The sequence below is a fragment of the Silene latifolia genome, chromosome 10 (genome assembly GCF_048544455.1).
Source record: "Silene latifolia isolate original U9 population chromosome 10, ASM4854445v1, whole genome shotgun sequence".
Lineage (NCBI taxonomy): Eukaryota > Viridiplantae > Streptophyta > Magnoliopsida > Caryophyllales > Caryophyllaceae > Silene > Silene latifolia.
In genome coordinates, this window is record NC_133535.1 from 154,607,201 (window position 1) to 154,626,222 (window position 19,022).

At 37.2% G+C, this 19,022-nt stretch overlaps 1 protein-coding gene and 1 long non-coding RNA gene across 4 annotated transcripts; both read right to left on the reverse strand.

Annotated features, from left to right (window-relative positions):
* Positions 1-339: 339 nt before the first annotated feature.
* On the reverse strand, positions 340-8,674 carry LOC141606465 (uncharacterized). Of its 2 annotated transcripts, none has more exons than XM_074425608.1 (9): positions 8,469-8,674; positions 7,152-7,430; positions 6,563-6,751; positions 5,895-5,987; positions 5,618-5,800; positions 5,400-5,502; positions 5,132-5,317; positions 1,975-3,902; positions 340-1,269 (listed from the first exon to the last, which is right to left on the reverse strand). In XM_074425608.1, the coding sequence occupies exons 1-8, from the start codon at positions 8,469-8,471 to the stop codon at positions 2,362-2,364; spliced, it is 2,577 nt and encodes an 858-aa protein (XP_074281709.1). In that variant the 5' UTR covers positions 8,472-8,674; the 3' UTR covers positions 340-1,269; positions 1,975-2,361. The 2 variants fall into 2 exon arrangements, with proteins under 2 accessions (XP_074281709.1, XP_074281710.1); XM_074425609.1 differs by having other exon boundaries at positions 8,488-8,611.
* Positions 8,675-11,105: 2,431 nt separating this feature from the next.
* Positions 11,106-17,272, reverse strand: LOC141606468 (uncharacterized). 2 transcript variants are annotated; one of them, XR_012526742.1, is made up of 4 exons: positions 16,991-17,272; positions 16,571-16,850; positions 15,210-15,284; positions 11,106-11,586 (listed from the first exon to the last, which is right to left on the reverse strand). It is a non-coding gene; the product is annotated as an uncharacterized LOC141606468 (long non-coding RNA). The 2 variants fall into 2 exon arrangements; XR_012526741.1 differs by lacking the exon at positions 15,210-15,284.
* Between the last annotated feature and the right edge of the window lie 1,750 nt (positions 17,273-19,022).

The window sequence follows — 19,022 nt, forward strand, 5'->3', positions numbered from 1 at the left end:
CCAAGGTTGTAAGGATATTTTGATGAACAAGGTGTTTTTCGTCGGCTCTTCTAATGTTTGTCAAAAAATTTCATACATTACTTTTTCAGTATCGAGTTTAGATAAAAAAAAAATTTGGATATTCGGAAAGTATGAATACTCGGGAGTCCCGAAGAAGGATCAGGCTGCGCCCGGCCCGCTGCTAAATCACACATTATTTACGAAACCCGAACATAAGAGATCTTTTGTTAAAAAAAGTAATTCTATGCTGCACACTCTTGCAAAAAATGCAGCAGAAGGAATGTTTGACACAACCCCCCCCCCCCCCCCCCCCCCCCAAAAAAAAAAAAAAAAAAAAACTGGAAGAAGCATAACATGATGATACATAAATTTTGGAGTACAATGGGTCTCTGTATCTATTGTGGAATTTGTTAGTTAAATGCACAATTCAGTAATTCACCTAAGAAGCCCGAGGAAAAATGCGTATTCTGGTGACGGTGGTCCTGTATTTTCTGGAAAAATATTGCAGCTCATGGGAGGGACGTTTTATATATCCATTGTGCTCCTCTTCTAGTCTTTCGACAAAATAATGCTCAGATCATTCACGGTGGTAGCCGAGTAGACGGTAGCAGCTCATCGATTCTTACCCTTGCAAAATCATCCCACCCCGTTAATTTTAAGAACGATTCTCCAAAAAAACTCCGCTCTTGCACAAATTAACCTCCAAGTCTCCAACAGGATCATATATGCACGCCCTGCGTTCTCTCTATTTTCCCACTCCATATACCAAAGAACCAGTTCTTTAACAAAGGGACTGCTGCACTACAAGGAGTGATCATCATCAACAGTTACCAATTGGTCATTGTGGATGTGGCCCGAGATCAGACGGGCCCAAACTGCAGGCGTTCAGTCTACCAGGCACCAAGTATAACCACCAGGGTGATGACAAGGATAAAGCATAACAAAACGATGAAGACCATCTCCAGCTGAAGGAACTTCATCACAGGGTACTGAATGCACTTGGAATATATTGAATAATCAACAATATAATTGCTTGGAGTTGTGTTGGACGGTATCCCATGTTCTGTCAGTTTGGAAAATACTAGCTGACCGGTCTATATTTGTATTTTGCTTCTCCTAGTAATTTCGAGGTTGAGCACGTCCATTGTATCGTGGCTTTGAGTTGGGATTCCAATTTGGTTCCCTATCAGTATCAATCTCATTCCTCTCATGACTGTAGTCCCACCGATACTGCCTGGGTGCAGGAGACTGGTGCTCCTTGATTATGTTCTAAAGTAAGTGGAAGAAAGTGAAATCAGATTGCAAACAGATGTTAGTCATGTCAAACATTAAAGACAGAGATACATAAGCAAAGGACAAACAAAATTATCTGAAATTCCTAACAGATCCAATTTCTGTAAACGTGAGATAACGGAAACATAGATATACAGACGGATGCCATCTCTTAATACCTAATTCAGCCTATAGAAGATATCAATTTCGAAAGGAGAAAGCCAATAACCCTGGAATACTACATGGTTCTATGAAACATAAAAACATTATCTTTGTTATTCATACTTAATTGATACAATAATAGTTAACAAATACAGACGCAATTAGTTTGAGATATTCAACATATAAATCACCAAAATATGTCAATTATGGAATTATAATTGATAGGGGCCCCAAGCTTTTCTTTATGAACTAATACCTCAATCCTCATTTCCCTCTTTTGTCCACCCCAAAAATAATTGGCATTTCTCTATATATATAAAAAATAGAAGTGAATTTTCCATAGAATTCCTAGTCAAGTACTCCATAACATACACCGTCCATTCCATTGATTCTCCTAGAGACGAAGGAACATTAAGGGTCATGTGGTATCTACACATTTAAATTCTAAGTCAAGGGTCTATCACAAAAAAATATAAATTACTCTAATCAAATAGGAATAACGTGAACGAGAAAGAGGGAGTGCAAAGGAAGAAATCTTACTGGATTGGGAAAGTAAGTTCCAGTCCCATTTCGTTGTTTCGAAACTGTCCCACCATACCGTCTAGAGACACCAACAGGCTTAACAGAACCAGATTGAGGCGCCGAAACAGGTACTGCATGAGTGCTGCTACTAGATCTCCCGGGTGATACTACACTTGAGGTTCCTTGCACGGGTAGTGGTGGTACAAGCACAGCAGGGGGATAGAGAAAAGGATGCCTCAATTGTGAGTCTTGGCAGAGACGCCCATACTGCAGGTTCTTCCAGTGGTTAGCAAAATCACTACTGAATATGTCAGAAGCAGACTCTTCAGCATGTTCTCGAGAAGCAATCATATTCTTTGAATCATAATACTCGATGCACGGCTCAACTGTTCCTTCTCCATGTTATTATGGCTGCTCGTCACCAGAGCTTCCTGTTTCAGGAGGTATATGGTATATGGGAACCACAGTCACAAACGGTACATGCGGACCTGCAGGATAGAATGCAACTGGTACGACTCCCTGATGTGAACCAGGATGTACCAGTAGAGAACCATATGGTGACATGGAATTTTGACAGATCATTTGTGGCTGTCCAAATCTGGGCATCTGATTAACCTCCACAGGACAGGTTTGGACCCAATCTTTCTGCCTATTGCCACAATTGTGAACTGGCTCCTCATCCTCTTCCCACCTCCTATTGACTGTGAGATCAGGATTCCTGGTGGAGCTTGACTTTTTCCCAACAGGGTATCTCGACACATATGTAGATTTGCTGGGTTTGCCATCCCACGAACTTTCCGATGATGCTTGAGTTCTAGAGGACGTGGAAGGGGAAGCAGGCATTAACCTGGAACTAGTAGAACAGACGTCTTCACTTTCAGGATCAAACTCCACATTGGAATGACCATTAGTGTCAATCCAGAAACCAGTGCGTTCATCGACATGATCAGCTTCCTGTAAGACTGCTCTTTCGTTCAACCCTCTAATCATTTTATCATGTTCAGCTACTACTCGAATGGGCCTTAATTGCTGATGAAGAGACACTGAGAAAGGGTCATTAGGATAATTCATCATAGTGCCCCAATCAGACTCAGCAGACGAGACGTTTGTTGGAATTGTGGCAGCATAGTTAGGGTGACTATATCCCATGATGGAAGGTGGAAATGGGTGAGAAGCTAGATTAACAGGCATTTGAGCAAGCCCTCCATAATGTTGAAACCCATTAGAAGACAATTGGTTCTGAATGTCTTGCTCCTCCACACATCTATGTTTTGATTCATGCACAGAAGAAACTACAACTGTAGACGAACTGGGAGCAAAACTAACAGAAGAGTGGTCTGAGCCAGAAGCAAGGCTATGGCGAGATGAGCTCTCTCTTATAGGAGGAGCATGATTCGCCCTGGCTTCAGAACCTATCATTCTCCTAGAATTTCCAGACCTCGAATTGGGATCATCCCCCATTTTTACTTGTGCCACATCACGCCTGTAATTAGAAGCAGCGTCACTGGGCATGGACATGCTTGTCAGTTCGGGACTAGAAGAAGTCCTAGCGAAATGATGTGTAGTATGCCCATTATTATGCAGAGTGTTCATCCTGCAAGTTCTTTTTATATCATCATGTTGCTTCTTCCAGAGCTTTCGTCTTTCAGTGTGATAATGGTCATTCTGTATAGGAGGACTTAAATTTGCCCTGATGGTTGGAAGCAATGGAAAACTATCGGGCGGTGCTGAATGACCAAGAGAGTGATGGGCTTCATCAACTTCCGGTGCATGACGGCTGAAGTCAAGAATAGGTGCATCCGGACGGCAACCCTTCCCATGTCGATCCCATGTGTTCATAAAGAATCGGTTGAGTTCAGGCACTATATCCTCTACAGGACGCTCAAGTAGTTTGGTCAGCTGCTGAGCCCCAAGACTAAAGGCACTGCGAATTCTGAAGAAGTTGCCTAGAAACACACAAACATAATGTAATGAGTGCTAAAACTTGACCAATAGAAAGTATCCTTCGCCACGGTAAAGGCTACAAATATTACAACGTTAACAGGGGAATAACATAACAGGGAAAAGAAGAAATTGGTCACCCATGTCGTGCCGAACTGCCTCAATTGACATACACACAAAAAAAACCTTTGTAATACATGATTGAGGTTGATTGCATTATTTTCATATTTAATGCAGTCCAAGAGTCAATAATCTTCAGCTTTGGTATCTGGTGATATAAAGCAAAATAACCCACCAAAGTTGTTTGCACTTCTCATATTCTGAAATAGCTTTTGGTTGATACATATCTGACAAAAATCCTTTACGGTCATCTCAAATTGTAAGGGTGTGTGGATTTGAACCCCTCGCACTACCAAAGGCAGAAGCCTTTGAGGTAATGGGTCATGTTATATATGATTGGTTTCATGACAAATTTGACGATAAAGACCATGGAAAGATCAGCAGAGTATGACTAAGGAAAGCTCAATACATTACAAAAACAAGCAGAAATAGTCGGCTGCCAAAACCAACCTAAGATGTGGCATAACGGCCTTACAATTCCCTACCCACCCTCAACTTTCCCTCTCGCTCTCTTTAGAGATCTAACATTTTCAATTGGGATGAGGGAAGGGTAGCATGTGAGTGCAGGGTTTTCAATTCGGGTTGATGAGGAGACAAGGAGAGTGGCTGAGACAATGGTGGAGGTGGTTTGGTAAAGGTGACCATGGTTGTGACAGTTAGTGGTGATGATGGTTGGTCAAGAATAGTGATGACAGTTGTGGCAGTGGAGGTGGTGGTGGATAGCACGCCATCCTATTCAACCTATGTTCCTCAGACCCGGTTAGAAGTATCCGACACAGGTGTGTGTCCAAATGTTGATTCGCCTATTTTATGAGAAGACTCATGTTTCCGACTTTCCGTCTAAAATGAAATGTCGAGTGTCCTAACCATGTTTGAGGCTTGAGTGTTTGGCACGGGTAATTTCACAAGGTCATACTTTACCAAACTTTTCATAATATAGCTGCAATAACAAAGATGCTTTCCCTAAAAAACAACACTTTAGTTACACAAAAAACACCAAGTCAAAGTCTAAGGAAAAGGAAGACGGTTGGAAACTTCAAGGCATAAACAGATTAGTAGCTAGAACAAGAGTAACTAATAAACAAAATTAACAAGCGTAAAGTTTAAGAAGGACCTTTATTCACACTGCGGCCAAGGTTGTTGTCTAGACGCAAAGGATCAATAACATTTAAATGTTTAGACATGAAACGGTTTTCCCGAATTTCTGGGACAGCAGGGAAGACAGAATATGCAGTGCCACAAGAATCGAGAAACATTTTGCTCAGCAGCAAGTCTCCACCATCCTTACGAGGAGGAGCAGCTGCAAGGTAATTCAAAATGAGGCTGCATCAGTCAGCAGGAAAACTCATTTACATTCTAGATAAGATTGAGATTTCAGTTACCTGCCATACTGGGCAGAGAACAGATTGGTACTGGACCCCGTAGGCTAACACAAAAATTGGCCCAGTCAAATTTACTAAAGAATTCCAGGAAGCGGTAAAGCACCTACAGATGAAAAACACAGGAATGAAAAACATTCTCCTTAAAGAAACATTCAGACAATGCATAAATAGAGGTCCACATTCCCATGAGAGAAAAGCATGCTGACTTAGTTAGATACCTCAAGTGGCCCATCAAAGGAGTTGTTGAAAACATGGAAAATATACAAAACCAATGTCTCCAGAGCGTAAGTTGAAATAAGCCCGTGGTGGGCTCCCAGTATACGGCTCTCATAATAACACCATGCCTTGATCAATATGATGCTTCGCTTAAATAAATGATTTTTGCTTATTAAGTTGTCAATCTGAAAACAAAACAAGTTCGGCATCAAATAGTCGTTCAAGTTAAAACAATGAAAAACTCCAGAGCACAATAAAATCGTGGAAAGAGAACCACACCTCCTCAAGAAAGCAAAGAGTACATAAACCACCAAGCTGATTGAAAGATATATCTACAACAATGTTATCCACGAGGCACTTTATTATCTTAACCTGCAAATGTATAACAGTAGCTTAGGTTTCTGAAACTAGACAAGATTAAGCCCACAGACACGCTGTAACCGTCTACATGCCAAAATTTTAAACATCCAGTCACGTGGGTATGTTTAACTCTTTTATCAGATTGGTAAATCATTCTGTTCATGTAAATGATACTTATAAAACTGATCATCTGATGCAGAATCTCATGCAGGGCACCTCTAATAACCTAGGTAGTCATAGAGATCATGTGTGAGCCCAGCAACAAATCTAAAGGGCAAAAAAAAAAGGTCCCTAAGCAAGTAGTATAATTTTCTCACCGTCAAAATTCTCTGTACAGACAGTTCATTATTACTTCCCCCATTTTTTATTTATCTCCCCACTTTCCTTTTTGACCTTTTTTAATTATCTTCCCATTTGTCTATCCTTCCTCTTTTAACACCTTTCTCATACCATTTTTTGCTACATTACCCTTAAAAATGTTGGTGGGTCAAGCTTGAGAAGAAGTAATTTATATGTTATCAGCAAGTGGTTACTCAGCAAAATTCATGAAGAAAATGCAAACAATAAAAGGAACAGATATAAGCTACCTCCGCTTGAATGAGCTGAACCTCTTTGACCGGGAACTCAGCTTGCGCGTTCTTCTCTTCCATTAGTAGCATATTCTGAACCTCCTTTGCCCAATTATCTTTCAAATTAGGATCCTCGCAAAATGCGGTTAAATCAATATCCCCATCAGGTAGGTAGGTCTTAAGGGGTACGGAACCAAAGGTAACGACCTGCAAAAATCATTGCACAGACAATAAAGGGATGAGACTAGGTGCATTAAGCACCAAGTTACACAATATGTATACAGTTCTGAAGAAAAACTTAAAATAATAATACTTTAAATATCCTGCTAACATGATATAATATCAAAGCACCAAATCAATGTTTTTTAGGTGTTAAATAAAGACAATTTGTTGGATCATGTCTCTAAATGTAGGATAATAGAAGCTTCCGATAGAGCAAAATATTCTTTTTGTTGCTACTTTCTTTGTTTATCAATAAACATCCAGGTCGTACACATCACACCTAACTCGCTTTTTTATATGTTTCAATCACAACGAACACCATACTATCTTCACCAATTCCTGCAAGAAATAGCACAATTTTAAGTAAAATGCAGGGAATTAAAACCTGGCAAGGCACACATGTACTGACGAGACGCTGAACATAGGATGCTACAGCATTCCTATGCATCTCAGATAGCCGGTTTGGCTGGATGCGAGAAATGAGTTCAGCGATTCTTTCCTCGGCTTTAGCCCATCGTCTTGAGTCAAGAGGTCGGGAAATGGAAGCTGCTTCCTCCACCACCAGGCCATTGGGGTAAAAATCATTTCGTTGTAGCCACTCACTACTACCACCCATCTCAACCTTCTGATTCCACGTCTTCTCCTTAGTTCTCTTCTTATATTTCTAACACACAACAAAACAACAAACTGTAAATTACAGGTACTACATTGCTAGATACTCTTCAAACATAAATGTTTTCATCTCTACATCTACACTCATGGACTCTCAAGTTCCACATGTAAGAAACTAAGAACTAATAACATTCAAATATGAACAAGGATGAAATCACACCCTAACTTTCCTAACACACAAGAAAAACAACAAACTTTAAATTACTGCCATGATTCACTAAATTCTTTGGCTTCTTTTTATTGTGAAGTAGCGGTCATTTGACGCAATAAACATTTTGGGTCATCCAAATTTGTGTTGCTAACAGAAGTATAACTCAGATAAGGTTGTGTACAACCGACCCCCTAACGTGAAGGAATGATGATGTTGTACATCTAACATTCAAGGACTTCAACCCTCCAACATAAGAACTAAGAACATTCAAATATTAACCAAAGGCAACATTTCGAGCGAAACAAATCCATTAACTTAAACACACCGTAAAACAAACGGTAAACTACTACATTCAGATCTTGACATCCAAAGACATCAACTTTCTCATCTCCATATCTAATACTACCATTCAAATAACTCCAATGTAAGAACCAAAAGAATTCAAATGTTGACCAAATGCAACATTTTTTACGAACAAAAAAACGCGCTCTAATTTTCCGAACCACACAAGATAACTACCGTTCTTCATAAGGAAAAATCACATTCCCTGCATCTAACACTTCAAAAATTGAAAAACTTCCGACGCATAAAATCAATTGCCTATCAGAAGCAAGAACATACAACAATCAAAATAAACAAGAACCCTAATTCTTCAACATACAAAGCAAAATAAGCACAAATTAACACAAGAAATGATCGAAATCCCTAATTCAACAACATAAACAATCAACCTACATACAATTCAAACATAAAAAACTTCAACATTACTTCAAATCACATCAAATTAACAGCAAACTAAGAGCAAAACATTAGCAGTAAACAAGAACAATCGCTGAAAAGTTCAACATTAGCAGAATTAAAATAATTGAAAAAATATACCATAGAAAGTTAGTGAAACCTGCTGGAAACGAAAAGAAATTGAAATTGTTGACGAGATGAATAGAAACCCTAGAAATTTGGGGGGGAAATTATGAATTTCGATCGAAGCAAAATGACTAAGAGTTGCAGGATATTTGAAGTTGCAGGATATTTGACAAAAAAATGATTTCAGAAAAATATTTATATTTTATTTATATTTACACTTTAAAGTAAATTTATTGATTTTGACTAAATAAAGTAATTTCTTGATTTATCTTTGGTTTATTTCTGGTTGACAGGGTCACAGGGTTATACAAAAAGTATTTTGGGTAATAAAATTATTTTTTATCTTGTTTATAGAATTCAGATAAAAACTAACGAGAGACGGGATCGTCTCAGCCTTGTAGGTATCTACAATGTGTATTTTTTTTTGTAATCACTTTATTATTGATTGAGGTTATTCAAAGTACTTCTTTTCATTTATAACAACTCTCTAAAAAAGTCTTCTCTAAAAAGACCACTAAAACCCTAACCCTAACCTTTAAGTTCATCAATTAGGAAATACCGTCTACCAATTTTGGTGGAGATAAGCCCCAATTTTTCCGTTTTCTTACTAAATATCTATTAATTATTAATTATATGCAAATAATTCTTGCCTCTCCTTTATAGGAGATTTGTTCTCGTCTTTGTGTGAGTTTGGTCCTTATCTTGTACTCCCTCCATTCAACTCCACTTTGCAACATTGCTTTTTGCGCGGGTATTAAGAAACGGATTAAAAAAACTATTAAAAGTACATAGGGAAAGGGAATGGTGGGGTTAAAGATATTAAAAAAATATAAAGGTGAGTTTTATGGTGGATTTGTGTGGGGTATGAATGGCATTTTTTGTAAATATAGATTTTCAATAAGGATAGAAATGTCTTTTACATGTCCAAATAAGGAAACCCTGAAAGTGGAGTTGAATGGACGGAAATAGAATACTTGTTAAGTGGAGTTGAATGGAGGGAGTATGAGATTCATCCCTCTATTTGAGAGGTTCAAGAATTATGTGGAAGATCAATGGTCTTATCTCAGAATATATGGTCTTTGAATGGATATTGGATTATTGCTTACGATTAGTGAGATCGGACAAGATTTTCAAAACTTTATTATCGGATCTATGGATCCCCTCGAAGTTGGCTGTATGAAGAAACAGCGTTATTTTAGAGGGTGGTGTGCAGAAGCGCTTTTATCTAACTAGTTGTTCCTCCGCGCGCGTTGCGCGCGGAGTCCCAATGACCACGTTCGTCTAATTTTTAAATATTAAACTTGTGTATAATGCATAATTGTCTTTTTTATATATAATATTTATTTACGTAGGATTACCTTAGTAGAAACTCTGAGGTAACAAGTGAGAATAATGGCTACATGTTTTGTTTAGTAAAGACATTATTATTAGAAATTGACTATAGATGTTTGTTCGTTTTCTAATTAGCCGTAATTTAGGGGTATATCTTATGTGTAGAAATCCACACACTGGAATACCTTATTTATGTCGTTTGCATTTGCAAGATCTTGACCATCAAGTCTAATTGTGTACGACACTTGTAAATAGGTGTAGCCCATTGCCTAATAATTATGCATCTCGACGCGTGGCAACCTAACAGTAGGGCCATATCTTAGGGAAGTGCTTAGAAAACCACTCACAACCGACACTCGAACTCAAGACCCGAACTTGATCTGAAACCCGAATTGACCTGAACCGAATGGTCATTGTTGCAAACTGATTATTATCCATGAAAAATTAAATATTGTTGATCCGAAAATGAGCCGAAGCCGAATAGCCGACCCACCAATCCTCGACCGAAGCCACCAAACCCGAAATCGACCGAATTGACCGGTTTGGACATTGAATGCGATGAAGTCTATGACACTAAACGCTACAACCTTTGTACAGAAAGTGAGAACTCTTAAATATCCAAGACACTCACACAAGATTCAAGCGAGAAACAATGGACATAAAAGTAACCGGTCATAGTCATATTAAGCTGCACATTTCCCATCAACAAGGTTCGCGACAAATGTCACCGTAGTCTCCATAAATAATGGCAAAGCAACTATGTTGTCCCTCCCCATCCCTCAAGAGTCAATGGCGATCAGTCCAGGTACACCAAATATAAGAAGATAACTGAATAAAGCTAAACACGGATGATCTCCCAATCTATCCCCGCCTCTCTTGCTCCTCACACCGACAAAGATTGGCCCTTTCTCGTCCGCCTATCCCTCCGTCTCCAGCTCCCTTATCTTAATATGATTAAACAAGGCCAAACTCTTTACCCCTCCCTTCCTCTTCCCCTTCATCCATTCCCCTATCTATCGTTCCCCCTCTCTCCTACCCCCTACCTGGCTCCCTTCCCCCTCCATCTCTTTAAACAACAATCAATGACAGATAGACCACATATTGAGATAACTATATATTCGAATATGTATACATTTAATCATAAGAAAAGATTTGTACTCAAGTTCAGTAATATAAAAATTGATTTTTAATTAATGTGTCTAAAGCCAAGGATAAAAAAAGAAATTCTTGATAAAGTTGTATAGATATAAAAAGAAATGGAGGGTTCAAGGTAAATGAGGAGTGATATAACTCACTTAAAACGACTTCCTTTTATCAAATGTCAAAGGCGTGTATACTTAAAACCAAATTTAAAGACTACTGTCAAATGAGTTTGTTTTGCTACACGAATTTACTTATTGAATTACAAACAGTTTAACCAATGTTCATTTTTTTAGAGAACAATTTCGTGAATATATAAAACAAGTAATGATGATATGTTAATATGTGCGTACAAGCAGCAGTATATGGTAACATCTCACAAATTTCCACCATTCAAGCAGTCCGGACTCCGTCTTCAATATTAACCTCATGTCCATCTTCACTGACCCAACGATGCTTCATCCCAAACGGAGCAACCTCATGAAATCGGCCTTGCTTTAGCCATCCTAGCAACAGCGACCCAGCACCACAATCGAGCTGGCACGGCTCGAACACCCTTGCTCTTCCTTTGCTTACGTTGCCTAGGCCTCTGATGTAACCACCTTGGCTCACCTCTGTTGAGCTACCACAAGAACACTGACAACCTGCTACTGCGCCGCCTCTGGAAACCAAGCAACAACTCCGTGTTGAACCCAAACACCAACATCAACATCAACATATATGTATGAAATTAGCACTTCAATAGTTTTCTCATCAGTATAAGAGACATCAAGTTAAAGATATTAACTGTGCACATAAGTTAAAGATATCAAAAGGTCACCTCATCTCATAACCAGCAAAACCAAAACTCAAAACCTATATACATACCACATTCATTATATTGACCAAAATTGAGCAACTACAGAGCAACTGCGACTTAATAAAATATTTTAGAGCAAGTTTAGAGCGATTTGTGGCTTAATAAATTTAACATGAACTACTTCATATTAGTGGTTCTTTGTAGGCTTCCAAGGAAAAGAAAAGACAACAAACAACGTCACGATGTTGAGTCTAAAACCTAAGGATGCAATACAACTTGTCCCTAAATACTGGTAACCTCTTCCCCAGTGTCCTCGCGCCCCCTTCTCCTCCTCTCCTCCATCATTCTCATTCACCTTCCTCGCTTCTTCTTCTTTTTCTTCTCCTCCCCTCTTCCTTCTCCTTCTCCTCCTCCCACTCCCCTCAATTATCATTCCACTTTCACTGGACTAACATACTTTCTAAAAGACTTGGGAATAAAAGAAATCCATTGATTATTTGTGTTAAGAAGTTCATCACGACTTATTAAACTACTCAAAGGTCATCATAGCAATCACTCTGGACTATAATCCGTAAAAACAATAGGTTTCAAAAAATTCACGGAATCCCAATCCGTAAATACTATAGGTTTCAAATTTTCAAAACCCGAAATTAGGCAAACACAACCATCTTATTAGGTGAACCCAGACAACACAGACCGATACCGAGTTGGAATGTCAGGGATCCCATTGTCTATGCTAAACAATATCATTGTCCTAACTCCTGTCGTGGCAAGAAAGTCCACATAAGAATGAATATACAGCAATCGTACCCAAAACACCACTTCAATTTAATCCCTCCTTTGTAATTCTAGACATAAGAGAAACAGGACTAATAATGCAAGGAGATCGTATACAACTTTTAATGGGATATCTTTCTTAATCAGTAGTCAATTATCACCCAACTGAATCAAAAATTAATATGGCATTAAAAAGGAAACCAAACAGATCAAAGTAAAGGAGTATATTAATATATTATTCATATCTGAATTGACCAATTATATAGTGAGGCTATCTTAGTGTGCGAGATTAAAAATTAGTGTTATACTTGAAGGTAAGTTATTTTAAACTTCGCTAGTATGTCAATAATAATTCGACCACACAATAACAGTCTCACTCCAATTACCAATAGCGAAGTTTATGTGGCGAATGGAACAAGACCCCGGAGCACGAGACCTCCAAAGAGCCATAATTTAATTATACACCCAATCTTATTACATTAAGCAAAGAGATTGAGGAAACACATTATAATAGACGTCGGTTCGAGCAAATTGAGAAACTAATGAATCATGGTACTCGTGATTTTTGTTTGAAACTCAATCATCATTGACTTGACTCACTAACACCAAACTTATGGCCTCCTTTAGGGTGTGTTTGGATTGAAGGAATTGGAGGGAAAAGAAAGGGAGGGAGAGTAGTGAATTTGAAATCCCTTGTTTGGATAGTAAATGAGGTGGAGGAAATGGAGGGGAGAGATTTAGAGGATCAATTTCCTCCTCCAAGCCTAATCAAAATCTCTCCACAATAGGCAAGATTTGGAGGGAAATTGTATCCAAACACCCACACCCTATTCCCCCTCCCCTTCCCTTATCTCCCTTTCCCTTCCCTCCTTCCCCCTCCCTTCCCCTTCCCTCCACTTTTGCTATCCAAACACACCTTAGAGGAAAGAAAAAAGTTTGGTTTTCAATCAAATGACTTTAATACTACCAAACAAAGCAATGTGGAAAAGCATTACATAAATCCAAATAAAAGACTACCATTCAGAGAACTATGCAATATATTGAGATTAAGAAAAAGCATATAAAAAGAGTAAAATAAATAATTGAAATGAGTTGGAGGACAAAATTAACAAGGTAAACTGAATTTCAAATGAGGAATGAGTATTAGGATTTTGGAAATTTGTAGAGGTGAATGGAGTGTAGGAGAGGGAAATAGGGAAAAATAAGGAGACAAACATGCCTTGGGAAGATGGTAAATAAAAGCATGAAGAAGGATTTTCACAAGGTCTTGCAGAGGTGACTTAGTAAATATAGTTTGGTCAAGTCTTTGGATGGGAGATTCTTTGTGGCACTATTATGACTAATGTTTTTAGATGTCCATGCATTTTAAGAGACGACGACGATTCTACAAAACTTTTTAATGTATCAAACAATACATTCAACATTAATGGATAAATTGTTAAGAAGATGGATGACTCATCACAGAACTATACTTGACATAAAAGATACACATATAAATATATGGGGTCCTCGACATATTAGAGATCAACTTATTAACCCTAAAACTAAATGATGAATAAGGATTTAGGTTGGACTTGTAAGTGAAATGGTTTCTCTAAGACTCGCCGAGAAAAAATATACACTTGACTTGGTTATCCGAGGACAGACGATCCAAACTTCCCACGGTCATCTTTAAGAGACAATCTCGATGCCAACTACGCCGTAGTGCCATTTAAGGATACCATTTGTTTAAACATACTTTTTATAATTGAAATACCTTGTGTATCAGATAGACATACAAGGCATGGCTAAAGTAGACTTCTCAAGAGAGTTATCCACAGAATTACAATCAAGAGATTTATAAACGTAAAGCCGATCTAATTGGAAACCATGTAAAATTGACTCAAAAGGTTTCCACCACTTACAAGATCAAAGATTGCATGTTCCATTATTCCAAATTTTGCACCAAAGAATGGTTAAATTGAATCAAATCTTTCGACTCGTTAACTTGAAAAACTTACGATCATACTGTCTTCAAATCTATGAAAATAAAAAGAGTTATGATTTTGAAATTTAGCAGAAGTGTCAGTTACTGGCGTTTCTAATAAAACAACCTTCATTAAAAATCAAAAATGACTCTGAAAAAGGATCATTTAGTTGTGATACAATGAAAGTTAATCATATATAAGCATTAATGGTATAACTATTGTCTAAATGATTACGTGGTCAAATTTGTGTCGCTCCTCCCTACCTAACTTCAGGAGCAGTTTAACTAAATCTTTAACCTAAACTATTAAGCTTACACTATAAAAGGTTCAATATTGAACATAAACAATCAAGCTTGCACCATAAAAGTCATCAGTTCACATAAAATCACATATTCCCAACAAACACTGAAACCTACAGGTATAATGACATGCATACTCTTAGAGATAACAGTAAAAATGCAGAAGCTCTAACACTCGCCTATCATAAAAATCGCACATTTGTTATACAAATCGCATAACACCTTAAAATTATCAATAAAAGAATTACGACAACAATCAAAGCCCATATTATATATTGTTATACTGATATCGACCTACACTTCCCAACAATATCTGGACAACCCATCAAAGAAAAGTCAACAAGCTACCAAATCTCATAATAAAATTAAGAAACCCTCTGGAAAGAGTAAGACTAACCATCCAATTAAGTAACCAAAAGCTACAAAGAAGCGATCAACTCACATTTAGGGCGATAAATGACCAAGTTAATAGACTTTCCGCCTTTGTGTGCGTTTTACTCACCCCTGTGCTCCAGTTCTTCTTTCAAAAAATGCAACACCAACAATGACAAGAAATTTATCCTTATAAAATCTTTAAAACATAAACAAATGAGTGGGAATTTTTGATTTGGCTAGCACATCAAAATGAGACTGAAGTCCTCAATATGACACACTGTCAAAATTCTTAGTAACATTTAAAACCACGGGTAAAACAAAGCAATACTCTACACCAATTTTATGCTAGATGCAGAGAATTAAGACCTCGTCCAACATACAAGGTCGCATCCATCTTTGTTATCATAATCCAAGTGGCCATTCCTCCACCACCCTAAAACCGAACCATTTGAATCCCTTAATGCACCACTATAATCAAACTCTAGATCCAGTCTTGAATGAGTGTTATTGAGAGTCCATTTTACATTTCAAGAAATATGGTACTATAGGTAACAAAATAGTTACAAATCATGATTAAATATAAAATGGGTAAATTTAATATGTAAATAGGTGCGAAATTAAAGTCATCCTATGCCACAATTAACCATACAAGGTTAAGAAAAACAAATAAATGGGCATGAAAGGTTGGTCTTTCAATAACTTAGTGAGTGACAGTTTTGATCTTGAATAATGACTTGACTCCTACGAATCAAACATAAAATCTATTTCCCAAATAAATTACTCCCTTTACAAATCAAAACCCCACACAAATTACACCCATAAACATGTTTTTCACCTACCAAAGATACTAACCAATTCCATAACCTTAAATTAATTCTCAATTTCATTAGCTAAACTTGAGTTACCCACCCAACATCTAACACTACCACTTTACGCGCAAGAAGTTCCAATTTAGACTATTCGAAATTAAACAATCGTGTTCCCCTATACTCAGGAATAGAAAACAAATTAGGTTCAAAGAGGAATAAGTTCACAAAAACATAGGAGTATGTATGCCATATTTCTCCTCTGAACAGAATAGTTAAGGAAGTAAGATATGATATACTCTCATGATATATAGCGCTTACGAGCAGAAAAACAACAACGCTCTACTCTAACAGAAATAGGTAAGGAAGTAAGAAATAATACACTTTGATTAAATATTTCTATTACGAATATAGTATCAACAATGGCCCATTTCCCCCTCGTCAAAGATAACTGGCCCTTTATGCTATCACTCAGCGACACAAACTCGATCACAAATTGAAATAACGATCAAAGCCGACATCAAAAATTGATCAATTATCAACTGGATAAACCTGATCACTTTAAAAATGGAATTCTAAAGAAAATAAATTCATGCTAACAAACAATAACAAATGAAATTACCGGAACTTTTGAAATCCAGCGTTGAGACGGAAAAATGGATCAATCATCAACCGGAGGAACCTGGTCAATAAAAAAATGGAATTGTAGAGCAAATAAATTCATGCTAAAATCGTAAAGCAGATAAAAATGTAATCGTAAAGCGAAAATGAACCCAAACGAAAAACATATCAAAACCCTAATTAAGGGTTCAAAATCAAATCAGTTGATGAACAAAAGAGGAGATGAGTAAATGAAATAAACGGCATTTGCTCTAGCGCCACCGACGATGTGAATTGCATGCCTAGCACATCAACAATAATACATGAATCAATCATTATGGAAAAAAAGCAAACAAATTAACACTAATTAAGCGGAATTAGAAAAATTAGGGTTATAAACAAAATCACAGGCAGAACGACAAGAAGATGAAAGTGAACTAACCTTCAAATCAATCGATTATCGATCAACAATGTAAATGACGATTCCAGAAGAAGAAAGTAGAAGAAGACGGAATTAATTATATTGATGGAACGATGAAGAGGAGAGCAGAATGAGGATTATAGCGATGAATAATTGAAGAGAGATGGAGAATTAGTAGTTGAAGAAGAGGGAAATAGGGTAAGAAACAGAAGGACCACTGTAGAGCACATGATACGCACGAAATCTACTGCTCTACTGTTCAATGAGAATGTTTTCCAAAGTTCGCACATTTATAAGGGTTTTAGATAACGATCTTAGTTTTAGGAAGAGTTTGTCTTGCTTGTGTTTTACAAATTTATATTCAATTAATTTTAATTTTTGTTGCAATTCTTGTATGACATATTATTTTTATTATTAATGAAATTGATTTTTACCCAAAAAAAAAAAAAAAAGTGACTCTTTCATTTAAACAGGTTTAAGATGACTTTTATTTCAACATATTTTCATATTAGGTGTACTCGTTTTGTTGTAGATTGTGACTATTTTTATTGATAAAATCATTTTATATTCTACTCATCCGTTTAATATCATTTTTATTTTAAATAGTAAAATGTGTCACGATTGATTCATTTACTGAGACTATCTCTTATGAGAATTAGTATAAGAATCGGAGTATTCCCTATGGACAGTTTAGATGATAAACATCACAAGTTAAATGTACATATGAAAAGATAATTAATAGCATTGTACGCTACGCCCCATCCATCTGACGTTTTCATTCAAGATAGTTTAAAATCGAATATGTATGTACTTGTTTAGGTTATCAGATCTCTTACCGTCTCTAAAGAGATGTGGTCTATGACTCGGAGTATGTCATATCGACGATTTAGATAATAAACTTTAGAAGTTCAAAATTACCGCATGGTACAACACCCACTCTAAATTCTGTCATTTTCATTCAAAAGAGATTAAAGTCGAATTTAATTTATACACTTATTTAAGATATGAGATCTCTCCCCAATTTTAATACACAAATTCTCTTTATAGACGGACACTATCCGTCTATAGCTATAGACGGATAGTGTCCCTCTCACAAATGAAAGTGGGTAGTGCAAGTGGGTGAGAAATGGATACCCCCACTTGCACTACCCACTTTCCTTTTGTGAGAGGACGATGATCCGTCTATACATAGACGGATAGTGTCCGTCTATAATGAGACGGACTAATTTTAATAGGTCATGCAAAAGTATAAACTAGAAACTAATTGATAAAGCCGACCAACACAGAATAAGTGGTGTGAAAAGTTATAATCAACGTAATCTAGTTAATTTAAGTGTTTTTTTTTTAGCGTGAATCATCATTAATATAAGTGGTTAAGAGGCTCTCTCATGCCTCTGGGACTCGTATTAGTGCACGACTTATTCTTTGAGGCTGCTCAATGATGGTTTTTAGGTGGCCGTTTGCGTTTTTAATTTATACTCGTATATATTTATATACCGCAATAATATTATAAACTCGTATATATTTATATACCGCAATAATATTATCATCTGTTAAACAGATTTGAGCGTGGAAAGATGATTCTTATTAGGAGCCTTAACATGGCTTAAATAGCAATACAAGGAGATCTCCGGACTTGGCAAGGATCACGTAATTGATCACAATAACAGCTAGCAATCCTAATAATAAGGAAACATGATAATATCCTAATAACAATAATATGGAATGATAATATCCTAATAACAATTATATGGAATAAGGAATATCCTCCTAATACCCCCCCCTCAAGCTGGAGCGTGAAGGTCGAGAACGCCTAGCTTGCGGAGAAGGGTATGAAACTGTGGGGAGCCCAAAGCTTTGGTAAATATGTCGGCCAATTGGGACGTTGTGGAGACGTGGGCCGTGGTGATCAACCGTTCAATAATAGCATCCCGAATGAAATGACAATCAATTTCAATGTGCTTGGTACGCTCGTGGTAAACGGGGTTATGAGCAAGATCAATGGCAGACATGCTATCCGAATAAACTTGCATGGGAGTAGTAATTCGAATGC

Bases quoted from the DNA above. Each gene is read 5' to 3' on its own strand.
- LOC141606465 (XM_074425608.1), bottom strand. The intron at 6,752-7,151 runs GTTTTAATTCCC...TGATTTTTGCAG, and splicing joins GTACATGTGTGCCTTGCCAG to GTCGTTACCTTTGGTTCCGT. The intron at 5,503-5,617 runs GTATCTAACTAA...TTTCATCTGTAG, and splicing joins CCTTTGATGGGCCACTTGAG to GTGCTTTACCGCTTCCTGGA.